Below are 18,119 nucleotides of genomic sequence, written 5' to 3' on the forward strand. Positions count from 1 at the left end.
AAACAACCCTAACATTAGTTGTTGGGATGTTGTGCTGTTAGGAATGTATATAAGTTGTGTTTTTGCATATGTTTAATGTTCAAGCTTGCATGCTTCCTTTTTCTAGCTTCTAGATTGTCCTTAGCTTCTTCAATGCATCTTGTCTAAACTTTCAACATGTTCATTTTTTTAATGAAATGCTTTCCTTAGTTCTTTGTTTTTGTTTCATGTCGATCAGGATTCGTAAGGACATGAATAGGTTAGATTTCCTAGTTTTATGACCAAGTCATAAGTCATTTTCCATTTTTTTTGTTTCGGTTATAAAACTGTGTTTTGCATCTTCTTGTTTTGAACCTCAACTTTTTCATTGCTTTGGAAGTTCTTGTCTTTTTTGTGCCAAAATTTTGCATCTTTCAAAATTTATTTCCCCAGTGAGGACACCGTTTCTTTTAAGTTTGGTGGGGATAGTGTGTGTCTTTTTGTTTTAAGAAAGAAAATGCTTTTTATACGTTTTGAAAAAGAGTAAAAAAATAAAATGCAAGGAATAAAAGAGTCCTATGCAATAAAATTTTTCAAAGAAAAAATAGTATGAAAAAAAGAGTTCAAAAGAAGAAAAAGCAAGTAAGAAGAGTACCGAGAGAAAATAAGAGTGGGGAAAGAAAAGAAAAATAAAAGTAAGAGAAATACAATAGTGGTAAAAAAAACATGGACGGTAAGAAAATGCACTTACTTTTTCGTGAATCCCCACGATAGACATTTGTTTTCTTTAAGTGAGTGACGCTAGCATCTTGGAGGGAAGTAGCCTACATATTAAGGTGACGTCGTGAAAACCACTGTGGACAACATTTTATGCCAGGACGCTACCTAACGAGTTTCTATGAGTGGATGTGGTTTGAAACCGATGTTAGTCTGTTGAAAACCTTAGGGGCTGTTAGTCGGTCCATTTGTCTTCTTGGTGTAAAACTTTTTTAATCAAAATGAAAGCGTGCATATTCGTTGGTTTTGTAAGAAAGTTTTGTGTTTTAGAAAAGAATCATTTTTATTTCAAAACAAAGGATGGTTTATGGTTCGTTGGCTTGAGATTAAAGTTAGGACGTTAAGTTTGTGGAGCCTTTCTTGAGACATATATGATTCATTTACTTAGAATCTTTGGATTGTTGCTCATTCATGTTTCCAGCATGATTGATTGTTTTAGATTTGTTGTTGTTGTTTTTGGTTGAGCAAAAGCAACTGGCTAAGTTTCGAGCTGTGTTAGGCTCGACTTTTTACTGCAAAAATATGTGTCTGTTGGCCTGTTTGTCCTCGATTTTGACCTTTTTCCCATCATTATTTGCCAAAAAAGATTACATATTCTTAAAATAGAACATGCATAGAACATTTATGGATAAAAGTCAAAATACGATACTCTAGGAAGAATATTTGAAAAATGCGGTCAAAGTTGGAAGAAAATAACAGTGTTTTATGTTTTGCAGGAATTGCGTCTGGCGCAATTTTGTAGTCCATTGTGCCACAACGTGCATTTTGATTAATGAAGGGCAACGAGGACATTTCCCATTGTTTAAATCAAGCTATAATCATGAGTTTAAGCCAAATGGAATTGGTTATGTGTATCTCAACTCATTTTCACCTAAAATGGTGGGAACTTCAACAACTTCAAGGGCCTATATAAGAAAATCATTCCTCTAGCAACAAATCATCACTTCCAAGCTCGTTTTCAGCTTCATTTACTTTCTCACTCGTTTTATAACTTGGTCTTAGGCTTTTAATTCAAGTTTTAGCTGTTATGTTCTTGTATTTTCATACTTTTGCTTACCTTATTTGATAAGAAAACAATAGCCAATTGGATCTAAGAACCCTTATGGTTATGCAAACCCCTAGATCACAAATGCTAAAACCCCCAAATCGAGATGATGTCAACCCAAGGAAGAAGTTAGAACGGATTTACCTTGATGATCAATATCAAGAGTAGAGAAAACTTGTTTCTAAACTCAAGATTCGAACCACTCCACAAATAGCTTGATCAAGACTACTTGAATGATTCTAGCATGCAAATCTAACACTCAAGAATTGCAAAGAAAAACAAGCTCTAGGCTTTTTGAAGCAAAATAGCAACTTCATTCAATCATCAAAATCTGTCTTTCAAAGAAAACAAGCTAGACTATTTATAGCCTCCAAAACAACCCTAAAAGTAACCTAAAGGCATTTGAAAGGTTGTAACTCCCAATTACATGATGGCCATAACATCCACTAGCTAAAATGTAACTTAAAACACATAAATGAAATGTTTGAAACTGAAAATATAATAAAAAGATGTTTAAATCTGAGAATTGAAGTCTTGGTCACCCTTCAAAGTCTTTGTAACCTCCCAATTATAAATGAAGCTTCACTTGAAGTAGTTTGAAGTGTAGTTCCATTAATTGATGGATAACTTGCAATAAATGAAGCTTGAGATGCACTTAAGTTCATTTAATGCAACTTGAGTTCCTTGAATTGAACTTGGCTTTATTGAATGCAACTTGAGTTAAACTCCACTTCAACTTCAGCTCCTTTAAATGAACTTAGAGTTCATTTAATGCAACGCCTCCCTTAAGCTCTACTTGGAAGATATTGACTTGAAAAGTTCCATCTCTCTCTTGATCATCCCTAGCCGAGCTCACCAAGTATTGAACATGAGAAAGTAAAGCTTGTTGTAGCTTCTTGGCTCTTGATCTCGTTATGGGTCCTTGAGGCATGACAATGGTGCTTCCTTGGTTCACATCATTATTGCTTTTAATTCAAGTTATATCTTTTGTTATGCATTTATTTTGTTCTTATTAAGTTCTTTAGCGAGTTTCCACTCCCCTCACTCTCAAGAGAGAAGAGGGTCAAGCTAGAACTCATTGTACGGCTTGTTTATTCGTTTTGATTCATTGAAAAATACTTCTGCTATGTTTTCAGGCATTTTTTTTCCTTTAAAAATGTTCTAAATTAGTTATAATCTCTTTGTGGAAAACTTTAGTCAAAATGATTTGATTTTCAACACGGTAGAAATTTTGCCTAGAATTGGACCTGGCACTTTTTTGGGTTGATTTCTAAGAACTTCTCTTTACGTCTTTTTTCTATTTGGCCAGTGGGAACTTGATTTATAAACTAAAGTTCAACCATGAGAGGGGTGAGTTAGATAAAATAATAGGAAAACAATATGGGATGTGACTTAGACAAAAGCGCATAAAACATGGTCCTACATATAGGCCCTCTCACCCATAACGCAAATAAGTTGATAAATATTCTCTAGGATTGTAATCACACATAGACATATGATTTGTAGGTTACCTAGCCTCTGCAGCAACCAAAAGCGGTAGTGAAAGAGTAGAACTCAGTTTCCTAAGAAATGCTAGAATTGCATCTGACACGATTTCCCAACAAAGTGTATTTTTCGTGCTTTGCATCAAACTAAGGTTGTAAGGAAAGAGGTTGAGTTTTATTAAATTGCTGGATAGTTAAAACCCAAACAACAATATTTCATCACTATTTTCTCCATAAACCACAATTGCATATTTGAACCATTCACTTCTTTAAAATTGTTTTGAAAAGCAAAAAGTCTCTAAGGATTCGACCTTGGATTACTCCCAAGTATTACTTGTAACCATGTGCAATTGCACGAGTCTCTAATCTTTTTAAAGGTAGAGAAAGTCCCAACACATTTCACCAAGTGGAAGGTCCAAAAAGGGCTCTTACTCAAACACATTCCTGCCTTTACAGGAACACTCAAAGTTCCAAGGCTGCCCCCGAGTCCGGATTGGTAAGGTCGCTCCAGGACAAACATGCAGGCGCATTATAGGACTCTCACGGTGCGACCGAATGGAAGAGACCGTAGGATTTTGTTGACACTAATCCTTCACCCACTTACTATGAACTACTTCCCCTATTCACCCTATTCATAACCCATGCAAACACTCTCCGAAGGGAGGCCGCTCCCAGGGCGGCACGAAGCCCAGCATGGATCTCATGTTGTGAACTCTTAGGGACGCTAGAGCTAATTGTACGTTACTAATCTCCAGCTGAAGTGTCCTAAACGGTTTAGGGTATACTTTCACTTTAGGCATATGTTCAGGCTAAATAAACATATCCTATGTCTAGGTGATTGATCCAAATATAACTCTTATATTGGATTTAAAGCTACGATGTCTAGGGGATAATCCAATTTTATTACCTCACACAGCTCACACATGCTCATGAAATTGGTTAACACAACTCAATAACCGACTCAATCTCTAGGCAGGGGGTGTTCTGTAAACCGTCAACTTAAATACCCCCAGCCTTAGACAAGATTTTATAGGGTGAGTGTTCTTGTTTTACCAATTTATGAGTTAACGACCTAGTTGTTGCCTATGAATACTTTGCATTGGCCATTTAACCGTAAGTGAGTATGCATATTATCTTTGTTATGGATTTTAATGTCTATCTTTTTTTTAACACTTATAAACAATAGGGATGCTCCATAACCATACATTCAAATCATAATTTGAACTATACATTATAACTACTTATAACATATCTAATGCATGATACATGCTTAATCCTATGGTGGGATTTTAAATCTAAATGGCATACATTATTCACATTCAAGATAAAACATTTAATTCACACATTCATAATGCATAATTAAATCAACAATTAAATTGGACCGGTTTTAGCATCCTTACCGCTAATTTAAGCTAAAATATTACAAAAAAAAAAAAAAGTAGAGTCTTGAATCGGTCTTGAACGTCTTCAAACCTAACCAAAATGCATTGCAATGACTTGAACCGGACCTTCTTGAACCAAAACCGGCTTGAAACAGCACGAATCGGACCGAAATGGAGGAAGACCGAACCGGGTCGTGAACCAATTTTCAGTCTTTCTCTATCCCAATTTGACCAAATTACATCCCAATTACAACTCTTTGAAAAAATACAAATAAAAGGACATAATTACAAGCCAAAAATAAAAGGCTTGCCAAAACCATATGATATCCAATTTAATTCAACCACAACATTCATCAAATGAATTTGTACCCACGATTTGCAAATGAATGTTATTCTAGATGCTCTGATACCACATGATGGATCTTATACATACATGCGCAGTGGAAACAAGCAAGGATCGAAATAACAATCTAGATGCATATTCCAACCTAGGATTAAACATGCATGATCATACATTATGATGCTCCAACACCGGATGTTAGCGAACATACTGAAGAGAGCCAGAACGGTAATGGCGACCGTCATTGGAAGCGAACCAAGAGATCCAAGAAATCTTCCCACATCGACGATCAATTTTTTGATGGCGTTTCCAGCAGCTCTCAGATTCCTGACAACGTCGAAGCATTGGTAAGTGGTTCCTTTTCCTTTAGTTCTTACTCTTCTTGCTTTTCCTTTATTATCACGTCTTCTAATTTACCTCATTTCTTTTTATAGCTACCTCTGGAGGATTTCATCGAAAAAGTGGACCAAGAGCATAGTGGAGAATCGATGATGAGTCCAGATGGTTCTGAATCTTCCATAAAACATATTGAAAGTTCCAATACCTCTATAGTTGAGAAGATAACTTCCCCACCTCTTCCTATTATGGTCAATACTCCTCAACTAGCTCAGAATAAAGCACCGGTTGCAAACCCTGAGATCTCTCATTACTCTGCTGAAAATGTAATCTCTAATTTCGCCCAGCAAGCAGCTATGGCTATGTGGGAAGACATACAGGAGAAGATTGTTCGTACTCCCTTTGAGAATGTTGCTGATCTAAAAAACGAAGTACATAAAATATTCGGTTGGATCTCCAACACTCAAACAGGTAACTTAACATCTCTCCAGGCATTCATGGACGACTACTTCCAAAAATTTGAAAGATATAATAATCTAGAGTCCTCATTTTCTACTCAACTAACCAAAGCCCGTCAACAAGAAGAGATGAGAACTAATTTGAAGAAATCATTACTGGATGAAGATCACATACTCGGAGAGCAGCATGCGCTCCAAGAGAGATTCAATAAATTGGCCTCAAGAATCGATGAGCATGAGGCTGAGCTTAAAGCTATGAAGACTGAAGCTGAGACGCTTTCCTGTTTAATTTCTGAGAAAGCAAATGATTTGGACAAACATAGGCTTGAAACCTCTACGATACGTGACGAGATAAGTAGTATGGAATACACTACTATTACCAATGAAACAATTGTGAGATCTCTCGAAGGAGTTCGTAATGCTTTGGAAAGCGCACGCCAAGAGCTGAAAGAGTTCAAGTGGAAGCCCTGATTTTTTTTATTATATATATATATTTTTTGCTTTTATAATCTCATGTAGAGACATTTCATTTGCTTATTTATTAGCTAGTGACATATTAATGTACTTAGCATTGTTTCTTTGGTTTAATAAAATTCTTGAATTTTGTTTACACATTTTTTTTTTTTTTTGCTGAGACTGAACTTAAAATTTTCTTTAAGCTGCCTACGTACCCTCCGATGAAAGGGATCAAGTCATAACGTAGTTCAAATACAAGATACTTTTTTAGGCCGTTCACCTTTTTAACTCATGCGGGCCAGGAGTATCATGTAGTTTAGACTCTTACGATAAGGAGTGTTTACATTTCACGCATAAAATCTTTTAAGAAATTTGCCGTTAATCGGACCAATTCTCAATCCATCTTTATAAACGATCTTATATGCTCCATTTATGTAAACTTCTTTGATGATGTAGGGTCCATCCCATTTAGGTGTGAACTTATTCCCTGTGTGACGCGTCGTGATGATAGGTCTTCGAACAACAAGTAACATATCACCAACTTGAAATGACCGAGGCCGAACATTTTTATTGAAGGCTTTGGTCATTCGAGCCTGATAGCATTCCAATGTTTGCTGCGCATCAAGTCTCTTTTCATCAAGTGCTTCTAACTCTTGAAGGCGTAATTTTGCATTATCTTCAGTGGTTAAACCTTCTAGCACTGCCATTCTTAGTGATGGAATTTCTCGCTCCAATGGAAGGATAGCTTCTACACCGTAAACTAAAGAGTAAGGCGTAGCTCCTGTAGGAGTACGATGAGTAGTTCTATAAGCCCACAACACTTCACCGATCTTTTCTTGCCAGTCTCTTTTTGTCTTGGAGACCACCTTCTTCAATAAGTTGCATAACGTCTTGTTGAATGCTTCTGCCAACCCATTCGCTACAGTATTATACATGGACGATTTATATTGCTTGAAGCCAAACTTTTCACATAGTTTGTCCATCAGACTATTGAAGAATTGTCTACCATTGTCAGTGACAATTCGTTGAGGTATTCCGTACCGAAAAATTATATGAGTTCGTACGAAATTTACAATGTTCTCTTTCTTTGCCTCTTTTAGTGCAATCGCTTCAGCCCACCTTGAAAAATAATCAGTCGCTGCGAGTATGTAAGAATGTCCAGCTGAAGATTTGGGTGTTATAGAACCGACAAGGTCAAGTCCCCAAGATTCGAATGGCCACAAAGCTAGTGTGGGGTGTAGAGGCTCTGGTGGCTGATGTAGGAAATTAGCGTGAATCTGACAAGCTTCACACTTCTTTGCATATTCCATAGAATCTTGAATCATTGTGGGCCAATAATAACCCATTCTCTTTAATCAGAAATGGAGCTTTGGTCCAGATTGGTGAGCACCACAAACTCTCGAGTGTGCTTCTTCTAATGCCTTAGTTGATTCTTCCTTTCCCAAACATCGAAGGAAGAGGCCTTCAAATGAACGACGGTACAAAGTATCTTTGTAGTGATAAATCGAGCAGCTCTTCTACGTATTTCAGTCTTATGCCGAAGATCCACTGGAAGCTTTCCATGTTGAAGATAATCTAGAATGGACTGTCGCCAATCTTCTTCTTCAATAATGCAAACTGATATAGCATTTGCTTCTTGATGCTCACTTTCGATTGGTGGGGTGACCCATTTCTGGCAGAGTGAAATGTGCAACATCTCATCTTCTGAAACCGTAAGAGCAGTAGCCAAATTTGCTAGGGCATCTGCCTTTTTGTTCTCCGAACGAGGAACATGCTCTAGTGTTACACCCGCAAACCACTCCAGTAGTCGTCTCGCATAAACGAAGTAAGGCTTAAGGTCTCCGTGCTTCACATCATACTCCAGTAGAAGTTGGTTGATTATCAACTTCGAATCGTCGTAGATCTCAATGTATGTTATTTCGATTTCTATGGCAATTTGAAGTCCTATGATGAGCGCTTGATATTCAGCAGCATTGTTTGAACACAATTCACCAAGTGTGAAGCTATAGGGTAACATATGTTTCTTAGGTGAGACAAAGACAACACCTGCCCCCGCTCCATTTCTTCGTGCTGCACCATCAAAGTACATGGTCCAAGGTTCCTTTACTTCAACATATAATACTTCTTCATCAGGCAAGTCCTCGCACAATTTCCAATCTGATGGGACTGGATGATTCGCTAGGAAGTCTGCCAATGCTTGCCCTTTCATTGCCTTTTGCGGTATGTAAACAATATCGTACTGTTGGAGCAAAATAGCCCATTTTGCCAAACGTCCCGAAATGATCGGCCTCGACAAGATATATTTCATTGGATCAGCCTTAGCAACTAGATGCACCGTAAAGGCTTGTATATAGTGCCTTAATTTATCGACAGCGAAGAAGAGAGAAAGACAAATCTTCTCAATTGGAGAGTAGTTTAACTCAGCTCCGATTAAGGTTCTACTCAAGTAATAAATGGCTCGTTCTTTCCCTTTTTCTCCTTCTTGCGCCAACAACGCTCTGAGCGATCTTTCTTGCGCCGTGATATATAATATCAACGACTTTTCTGCTATGGGTGCACCTAAGACGAGTGGATTAAGCAAGTATTTTTTTTATGCTTTTAAAAGCATTTTCACATGCTTGATCCCACTCGAAACTTGTATCCTTCCTCATCAATCTCTGGAAAGGTTGGCATCGGCCAGCTAGGTTGGAGATGAATCTCCTGATATAGGCCAGACGACCCTGAAGGCTTCTCAGCTCATGTAAGTTCTTAGGTCTTGGTATTTTTTGAATAGCGTCAATCTTTGACTGATCGATTTCGATTCCCGATGTCTTACAATGAAACCAAGGAACTTTCCCGAAGTAACTCCGAATGCACACTTGAGAGGATTCATCTTTAATTGATACTTTCTCAAGCGATCAAAGACTACTTTTAGATCCCCTAGATGATCTTATCGCTTTTTGGACTTAACCACGAGATCGTCAACGTAACATTCAACATGTTTATGTAGCATGTCATCAAAGACCTTTTGCATGGCGCGCTGATTAGTGGCACCTGCATTTTTTAGTCCAAGGGCATTACCTTATAACAATATATCCCTTTCGGAGTTCGAAATGCTGTCATTTCTTCGTCTTCGAGTGCCATCCGAATTTGATTGTATTCTGATGATCCATCCATGAAAGATAAGGATTCATGTCCTGTAGTAGCATCAACCATGATTTCAGTGATTGGTAATGGAAAATCATCCTTGGGACATGCATTGTTTAAGTCACGAAAATCAACGCACACACGAAGTTGGCCGTTCTTCTTTCTTACCGGAAGAATGTTTGCTATCCATGTTGGATATTTCACCTCACGGATGAAACCCGCCTCTATCAATTTATTGAACTGAACTTCGATTTGAGGTATAAGTTCTGGTCGAAATCGACGTTGTGCTTGTTTCACTGGCCGATATCCTTGTTTAATTGCAAGGTGATGGACTGCCACTTTTGGATCAAGTCCTGGCATTTCTTTGTATGACCAAGCAAAAATATCTCTGTATGTGATGAGTAGGTCCATATATTTACTTTCTTCATCACGAGTAAGTGACGCACTTATGAAGGTTGGACGCGGATCTTCTATCGTGCGAAGATTTACTTCCTTAAGTTCGTCAACTGTTGGCTGATTGCCATCTTCTAATGATGATGGGGCTTCTTCGACATCTTCTTCAGATGTTTCAATGTCTGAGGCCTCTTCAACAGTAACATGGCAACATTCGGCCTTATCTTCCTCATATTCTTCACTCTCATCCAACGGTTTCGTTAGGATGATAGTATGCGGCTTCACCTTCAAGGAGCCCTCCGTACTTACAAAAATACGAGTCCTTCTTCTCATTCTGAAGGGAACACTACTACTGATTTCTTTGTCACCTTTCGTCTCAGTAAATTGCCTCTTTTTTTAAGCTTCTCCTGTCCCTTCATGTCCCAAGCGTTCGAAAACTGATGCAGAACATTTGTCCGTATTTTTCGCTGGTGTAAAGCTTAGTCTTCGGAAAACTGAAGGTCGTTTAGAAGAAATAGGTACACATGAGTTTCCTTCTTCTCTTGTGGTCGTGCCTAACCTCTGAAAAGCCGAAGTGCGCGTAGAACTAGAAGCTGGATATTGATATGAACCAAAGTGTCTTAGTCTTCAAAGAGTTAAAGGAAGTTGTTGGAGAATCCTATGTCCAAGTTGACAACAAATTGGAGTTGCATTAAATGCACTCTAGTGTCATTTATGGCAACCTCAAGTGGCATTGAATGAAGTCAAGAACAAGTCCAACTTCATTTACTACAAACTCAAGTTGCATTAATGGAAGTCAAAGTTGAACTCAAGATGCATTCATGGAAGTCAAAGTGAACTCAAGATGCATTCATGGAAGTCAAAGTTGAACTCAAGTTGCATTCAATGAACTTAAGTACATCTCAAGCTTCATTTATTGCAAGTCATATATCAATTAATGGAACTACACTTCAAACTACTTCAAGTGAAGCTTCACTTACAATTGGGAGGTTACAACCTTTCAAATGCCTTTAGGTTACTTTTAGGGTTGTTTTGGAGGCTATAAATAGCCTAGTTTGTTTCCTTTGAAATAGAGATTTTGATGATTGAATGAAGTTACTATTTTGCTTCAAAAAGCCTAGAGCTTGTTTTTCTTTGCAATTCTTGAGTGTTAGATTTGCATGCTAGAATCATTCAAGTAGTCTTGATCAAGCTATTTGTGGAGTGGTTCGAATCTTGAGTTTAGAAACAAGTTTTCTCTACTCTTGATATTGATCATCAAGGTAAATCAGTTCTAACTTCTTCCTTGGGTTGACATCATCTCGATTTGGGGGTTTTAGCACTTGTGATCTAGGGGTTTGCATAACCATAAGGGTTCTTAGATCCAATTGGCTATTGTTTTCTTATCATTTGGTATCAGAGCTCTAGGCTCTAGATCGGATATATGATTCCGTTTTCGTATTGCTCTTCTTGATCTTTGTTTTGAAATTTTTGTTCTTATTGTTCATCTCGTTACATTCTGTCCACGTATCTAAAATACAAAAAAAGTGTCATTTCCATTCTTCTTTTCGTCTTGTTGTCTTGTATGAGTTTGTAGATCTCTGTCTTATCTACAACTTTGTCTTATTTCATATCTTGTGATTCAATTTGCTTCTGGGTGAAAACTTCGAAAGTTGACATTCTATTCTGGAAAACTGCTATACTCGAGAGCATGTGTTATTCTTTGTTCTTTTCATTTTTACTTCCAAATCATACTAGATCTGAGTTGTGCTGTTGAAATTGCCTATTTTTGTTAATCTAGCTGTTGGTAATAAATCATATCAATTGTGTTTTGATTTATTTCCACAACTAACCGTTACTCATTAAATTTTTGGCGGTTACAATTGTCTCAATTAATTTCCAGCAATTTGTTTTTCAATTCTCATGATGTTTTTCTTGTGTAACTCATATCTGTTGTCAAGGCTAAATTAAACTCCATAAATTCTCAAAATAGCCTAATTGTTCAAGAGTTACATTTTCTGGTCTTTTGAACTTCTTGTTCCATCTTAATTATCATGTTCCAATTCTGTCACTTTCTTCTTTAGCTTGTTGCTAATTTGAGTTTTGAATTTACTCCATAGTCAAGTTATTTGAGTGTTTCTTTGTGTGTTATGTCTAACCACTTGAGTTGCAAACTTTGCTCATTGGCTTATGTGAATGAGATTGTGAGTTTCTTGAGAGTGATGTTTTTGCGTGTGACCACGAGTGACTATACCTTTACGAGTGTAAACACGTGAGGGAGTGCTTGTGAGGTCCATTTTTCTTTGTTACTTTGCTTTCTTTTGCAGCCATGTCTCAGCAAGAGAATTATGCAAAATTTTTCCACAACATGGAGCATTTGACAAAGACGTTTCAAAGGTTGGACTCGAGACTCAAATCTATTGAAAGACAGCCAACCCATCTGAAGCAAAAGAGGAGGAATAAGTCAATGCACCATAAGGAGTATTTGGAGGTCGAAGGAAGGGAACATGGTGGATGTTGCAATGCTGTCCAAAGGAGAAATCTAGGAGGAGTTCCAAGACAAAAAAAAAATACTTATTTTAGTTGATATTGAAATATTATTATTATTAAAAAAAGATATTTATAGTATCCATATAAATAATATTCTTATTTTTATTTTCAAACCAAAAAATAAAAAAATAAAAAACCTTTTATATCACGTGCTTCTCTTTCGCATAGTTTTGTATTAATTTTGTTTATGCAAGGATATGCACAAGCGTGTATTTCCGATTGCAGCTCGAACTCGGCCTCCGGACCGACCTGAATACCTGGGGCGGACCTGCACAAAAAGGTGAGCACTCCGACGATCAAGTCAGTACAGGTCGGACTCTTAGTGTAGTTCGAGGTCAGAAATCATCGTACCTGATCGTGGAGTGAGGTCCTCTACTTATGGGTGGTAGTCCTGCTAATCTCGCGACGGTTACACCCGGTAATCTCGGGACCGTCGGTTACTCCCGATAATCTCGGGACCGTTGGTTACACCCGATAATCACGCCGCTGACAGCAGCTCACATCGGCCCCTACCGAGCTTCCCGGTAGGTCGGACCTTGGCCAGGTTCACCTCGGCCCTCATACTTAGCATCCATCAACGCTAACGGTGGTGATCTCGGCAGTCCGAGCTGGGCATGACTCATAAGTCATCTTGGAGAACCAACAGGGGTCCTCCACGTGTCCAGGGTATTCTTTCCCCAAACATTGGCCCCCTCTCTGTCTGGTCCGATCTCGACCTGGCAGAGAAGTTCATTCGACTTGCTTTGGACGCGTGGCGATTTCCTACTCGTGGGAAAACATAACCGTTGCGGTAGATTTGTCGTCGGAATATTCAAATATTCAGACGTTTCGGATCTTAGGGAGGATCCTAGCCGTTCGTTGATGACACGTGTACGGTGGGGGAAATTTTTCCGACGAGCTATAAATACCCCCAATCCCTCAGGTCATACCTTACGTTCCCTGAATTCTTGGAGTTCGATCTGAAGGTAGCTCGAACCCTTGGCAGGTCGGTCTCTTCCCTCACTTTCTCTTTCGAACGCAATTGCCATGTCGTCCTCTTTTAGCAGCAACTTAGGATCCGATGAGGATTTGGCTCGTAGGTTAGAGTCCGAGCTCGAGGAGATAGAAAACTTTAGGCTCTCCGATGACGGGGAGGATAGTGATGCCTCCACCTCGGGCCAGGGTTTGGAATACCTTTCTAGGCTACCTGAGCATTACCTCGGATCCCTTCGTAGGGGGTTCGCTATTCCTGAGAACGTCCTCCTTAGGATGCCGGAGAAGGGGGAGAGAGCTGACAATCCTCCGGAGGGATGGGTCACTCAGTACGGCTTCAGACTTCCCCTTCACCCTTTTGTCCAAGAGGTTCTTTTCCGAACAGGGCTGGCTCCGGCTCAAGTGGCCCCCAATGGGTGGGGTGTCATTTTTGCTTTGGCCATCCTTTTTTGGCTACGAGCCCGGGATAGTGAAGAGGCCGAGCTGTTGGACGTAGACCAGCTCCTCGCGTGCTTCGAAGCGAAAAGGATAGCTAAGAAGCCTGGTCGGTTCTATATGTGCGCAAGGAAAGGCGCAGGCGGTATAGTTAAGGGGCCGACCTCCATCAAGGGATGGGTGAGGAAGTGGTTCTACGCTTCTGGGGAATGGCTTGCAAAGGACGAGTCAGGTCGTTCCTTCTTTGACGTTCCCACTAGGTTTGGGAACCTAGGTACGAAGTAGTTCTTACTTTTGTGATAACTTCTTTCCTGTTATTCAGGTCTGACTCAAATTTTGTCTTTGTGCAGTTTCAATCCGACCAGTCCCCGAGCTTACGCAAGCCTCCTTCGACACGCTGAAATACTACAAGGAGCGTTTTCCGAGGGGTAGGAAGGTCGGAACCTTGGTGACCGACAAGCTGCTGCTTGAGTCCGGGCTACTAGACTACAACCCCGCAGTTCGTCCCATTGAATCCTCAAGGTCGAACTCCGAACTTGGTATGCCGAGCTTGCTTCCCTCCTTTTCCCTCTGACCTTGTGCTGACCCCTGTTCTTTATTTTGCAGCCATGGTTTGCGGATTTGCAAGCAACGTGAAGCGCAAGTCCAAGGGCCGAGCCCATGCTCTTGAGGCCGCCCAGAGTTCGAAACCTGCCACTCCCGCTGTGGTAGGACCAGCCTCGGAAGATCCAACCCCAGTGATCGAGCTGGAGTCTTCTGGGGGTCCCTCGAGGGAGAAGCGCCCCAGGGATCAGACCGAGGCGGTGGACGCCTTGCCTTCGGGCGAGGAGGTGAGGGAGGAAGTCCCTCTGAAGCGAAGGAAGAAGAAGAAGAAGACAACCTCCCCCTTGGAGGTCGGAGCTCATGGGGTCTTGCCTGCTAGCTACGCAGATCGGGTGGACGATCCCGAGGCCAGGATGGGCGGGACGTCCGACGTGACGGCACGGTTCAGAGTTGAGCCGTCAAGTTTTGGGGTGAGGGACCAGGTGTCCCGCATCTCTGCCGCAAGTTTGGACCGCTGCCTAAGGAGGGCGTCCAAATTTGTGAGCGACCCAGGGTCCGTTCTGCAGAGGACCATTGACTACGCTGCTGAGGTAAGACTAGTGTCTCCATTTTTGCTTAATTTACCTATCAGGTAGCTCGGTCTAATTCTCTTCTTTGTACCTTTTCTCAGGCGTTCGTTGCTTCCATTCAATCGGCTCTGGCTGTAAAGGCCGAGCTGGATGGGAGGGAAGTTCTGGCAGCGAGGGAGAAAGAGGAGTTCTCCGCTGCCTTGGAGGCTGCTTCCTCCACTATGAAGGATGAGCTGCTGAAGGCTCATTCTGAGGTGGAAATTTTGAAGGCCGAGGTGGAGACCAAGGCCGAGCTGCTGAAGAAGGAAGAGGACAGACGCAAGACCCAGCTCCGAGCTGCCCATGCTATCACCAAGGGCTTGGAGAAGGAGAAGTTCCAACTCCTCAAGGAGAAGGACGACATGCTCCAGGCGCTTGAAGCGAAGGAGGAGGAGCTGAAGCGTGCGACTGCCGAGCTGGAGACGGTGAAGGAGCGTCTCAGCAATGGAGCCCTATTGGAGGAATCGTTTAGGCAACATCCTGACTTCGATGGATTTGCCAAAGACTTCTCTGACGCGGGCTTCAAGTTTCTCATGAAGGGCCTTCCCTCTGACATGCCTGACCTCCAGATCGATCTCAGTGGTCTGAAGAAGAAGTATGCCGAGCAGTGGGCGTCTGGGCCTGGCGGCACCCCTGGCCCCCAAGCGTTGGTGGATAAGTATGTCAGAGATCTGGACTCTGACTACTCCGATCTCGAAGAGGACCAGGTCGGCACCACTCAGGAGGGCGCTCCTCAGGCAGGCTTTTAGGCGATCATCCCTCATGAGGCCTTTCTCTGTCTTTCTTCCTTTTTTTTTTTGTAAGTGTCAGGGCAGAGCTGCAAGGTCTATGAGCCTTGGCTCTGCTCTCCAATTAATGAAGAAACTTTCATTTGTTTTTACTTTGTTGCCTTCTTTCTTCGGTTTTTCTTCAAGTTAAAGCCAATGTCACCTCGCGCCTCGTACCTTTGAGGTCGCGCCATTAACTAAAATACTTGAAATTTTGAACTCGGATCGCTGTCTAGTATTCAATGCATTGCACCAACTCTGGACTTTTTAACATCACACCTTTAACTTAAAAACGTTAAAAAGCTAAAATCCTAAGTCCATAACTGTTCTTCATATCGCACCTCGTACCCTCAGGTTCAAAGGCTTGATCATTCTGAACTTTTCACATCGCCCCTTTACCTTGAAGGTTTGAATTTTAAGTTCGTTAGTGATTTTGGCATCGCACCTCGTACCCTTAGGTTTTGGAGGGTTGAATTTTAACCGACTGCTGGAATGTGATCGCGTGGGAGTCCGTGGCCCCCATTTAATTTCTGGTCGAGCTCGGAACCATGAAATTAAATCATCTCATTTATTCCGATCATAATTCTTGTGAAACAGTCTTTACAGATCCATTGAATACCCTTTTGGCATTTCAAGGATAGTAACGCTTCAGGTGCTCCGCGTTTCACGGGTGCGCGAGGACGTCTCCTTTCAGATCGGCCAATACGTACGTCCCAGGTCGGATTATGCCCTTGACCTCAAACGGGCCCTCCCAGGTCGGATTAAGGGCACCCACATGGGTTTGGACCTTCCTTAAGACCAGATGTCCGACCTGAAAGGTCCGAGGTCGAACGCGGGCGTTGTAATGTCTGGCCATTCTGCCCTGATATTCCGCCAGGCGTAGCTGGGCCATCGCTCTTCTTTCTTCCAACAAGTCGAGGTTGAGGAGCAGCTCTGCCGCGTTTGCCGTAGGCTCGTAATGCTCGACTCTGTCAGATGACATGCCGATCTCAACCGGGACTACAGCTTCGGAGCCGAAGGCCAGGGAGAACGGGGTCTCACCCGTCGATCCCCTTTGGGTGGTCCGGTACGACCATAGAACCTCTGGTAGCTCCTCGGCCCACCTGCCTTTCTTGGAGTCCAGTCTAAGTTTGATGCCTCGCTTGATGATCTTGTTGACTGCCTCCACCTGCCCATTTGCTTGCGGATGTGCGGGGGACGAGCTAAGGTGACTTATGCCAAGCTTGCTGCAAAAGTCTTTGAACTTGGCGTTGTCGAACTGCCTCCCATTGTCCGTCACAATGGCCTGCGGTATACCAAAGCGACATATGATATTTGTCCATACGAAGGACGTGACTCTGGATTTCGTTATGTGGGAGAGCGCCTCGGCCTCGGTCCACTTTGTGAAGTAATCCACAGCAACCACAGCAAACTTGGTCTGGCCCTTGCCCAAAGGGAAAGGACCAATGATATCTACCCCCCACTGCGCGAATGGCCATGGGGCCGAGAAGGGGGTGAGCAGCTCGGGAGGTTGGTGGATTATAGTCCCGTAGCGTTGGCAATTGTCGCAAGTTCTAACGAATTTCTTGGCGTCCTGGCTGAGGGTCGGCCAATAGTATCCTTGTCGGATCACTTTGGCTGACAGCGACCGGGCGCCTGAGTGATTGCCGCACACTCCTTCGTGGATTTCTCTGAGGACGTACAAGCCCTCTTCAGGGGTTAGGCATCTCAATAAAGGTAGGGAAAAGCCACGCCGGTACAACACTCCACCGCGGACCACGAACCGAGCTGCTCGCCTCGCCAACTTTCTGCGCTCCTTGGGGTCTTGTGGTGAGTTGCCCCTAATGAAGTCCGCAATCGGGTCCATCCATGAGGACTCTGGAGCGCCGATCTCCATCAGATCTGGCTCTGAGATCGATGGATTATCTAAGATCTCGACGGGGACCGACCTGGCCAGGTCGGTCTCGTACGCCGATGCTAACTTGGCCAGGGCGTCAGCATTAGAATTTTCTGCTCGGGGAACCCGGCCTACTTCGTAAGTTCGAAACTGGGCGAGGTACGATCTGACCTTGCCCAAATACTTCTCCATTCGGGAGTCTTTGGCTTGGTACTCTTCTTTGATCTGGCTCACAACCAGCTGGGAGTCGCTGAAGACCTTAACACAAGAGGCCCCCAATGCTCTAGCGATTCGCAGGCCGGCAATAAATGCTTCATACTCAGCCTCGTTGTTAGAGGTCCGGAAGCCGAACCGCAAGGCATACTCAAATCGCTCGCCTCCTGGTCCGAGCAAGAGGATCCCGGCCCGCACCCCTTCTCATTGGAGGATCCGTCGACATAGACTGTCCACGGTAGGTCGGACTCGCTCAGCTCGGAAGCTGGTGTGAGCTCGGCTATAAAATCTGCCACTGCTTGTCCTTTCAACGCAGTTCTGGGTTCGAACTGGATGTCGTACTCACTTAGCTCCATTGCCCACTTCATCAGGCGTCCAGAAGCTTCTGGCTTATGGAAGATGTTTTTTAGGGGCAGGTTAG

General features: G+C 42.2%; 1 protein-coding gene across 1 annotated transcript; it reads right to left on the reverse strand.

Moving 5' to 3' along the window:
* Window positions 1-7,650: 7,650 nt before the first annotated feature.
* Window positions 7,651-10,088, reverse strand: LOC148209659 (uncharacterized). Its single transcript, XM_088126940.1, has 2 exons — window positions 9,297-10,088; window positions 7,651-8,475 (listed from the first exon to the last, which is right to left on the reverse strand). Exons 1-2 carry the CDS (start codon window positions 10,086-10,088, stop codon window positions 7,651-7,653), a joined length of 1,617 nt encoding a protein of 538 aa, XP_087983066.1.
* Between the last annotated feature and the right edge of the window lie 8,031 nt (window positions 10,089-18,119).

This window comes from Momordica charantia (assembly GCF_013281855.1).
Source record: "Momordica charantia cultivar OHB3-1 chromosome 8 unlocalized genomic scaffold, Mcharantia_2.0 BLBB01000008.1, whole genome shotgun sequence".
NCBI lineage: Eukaryota > Viridiplantae > Streptophyta > Magnoliopsida > Cucurbitales > Cucurbitaceae > Momordica > Momordica charantia.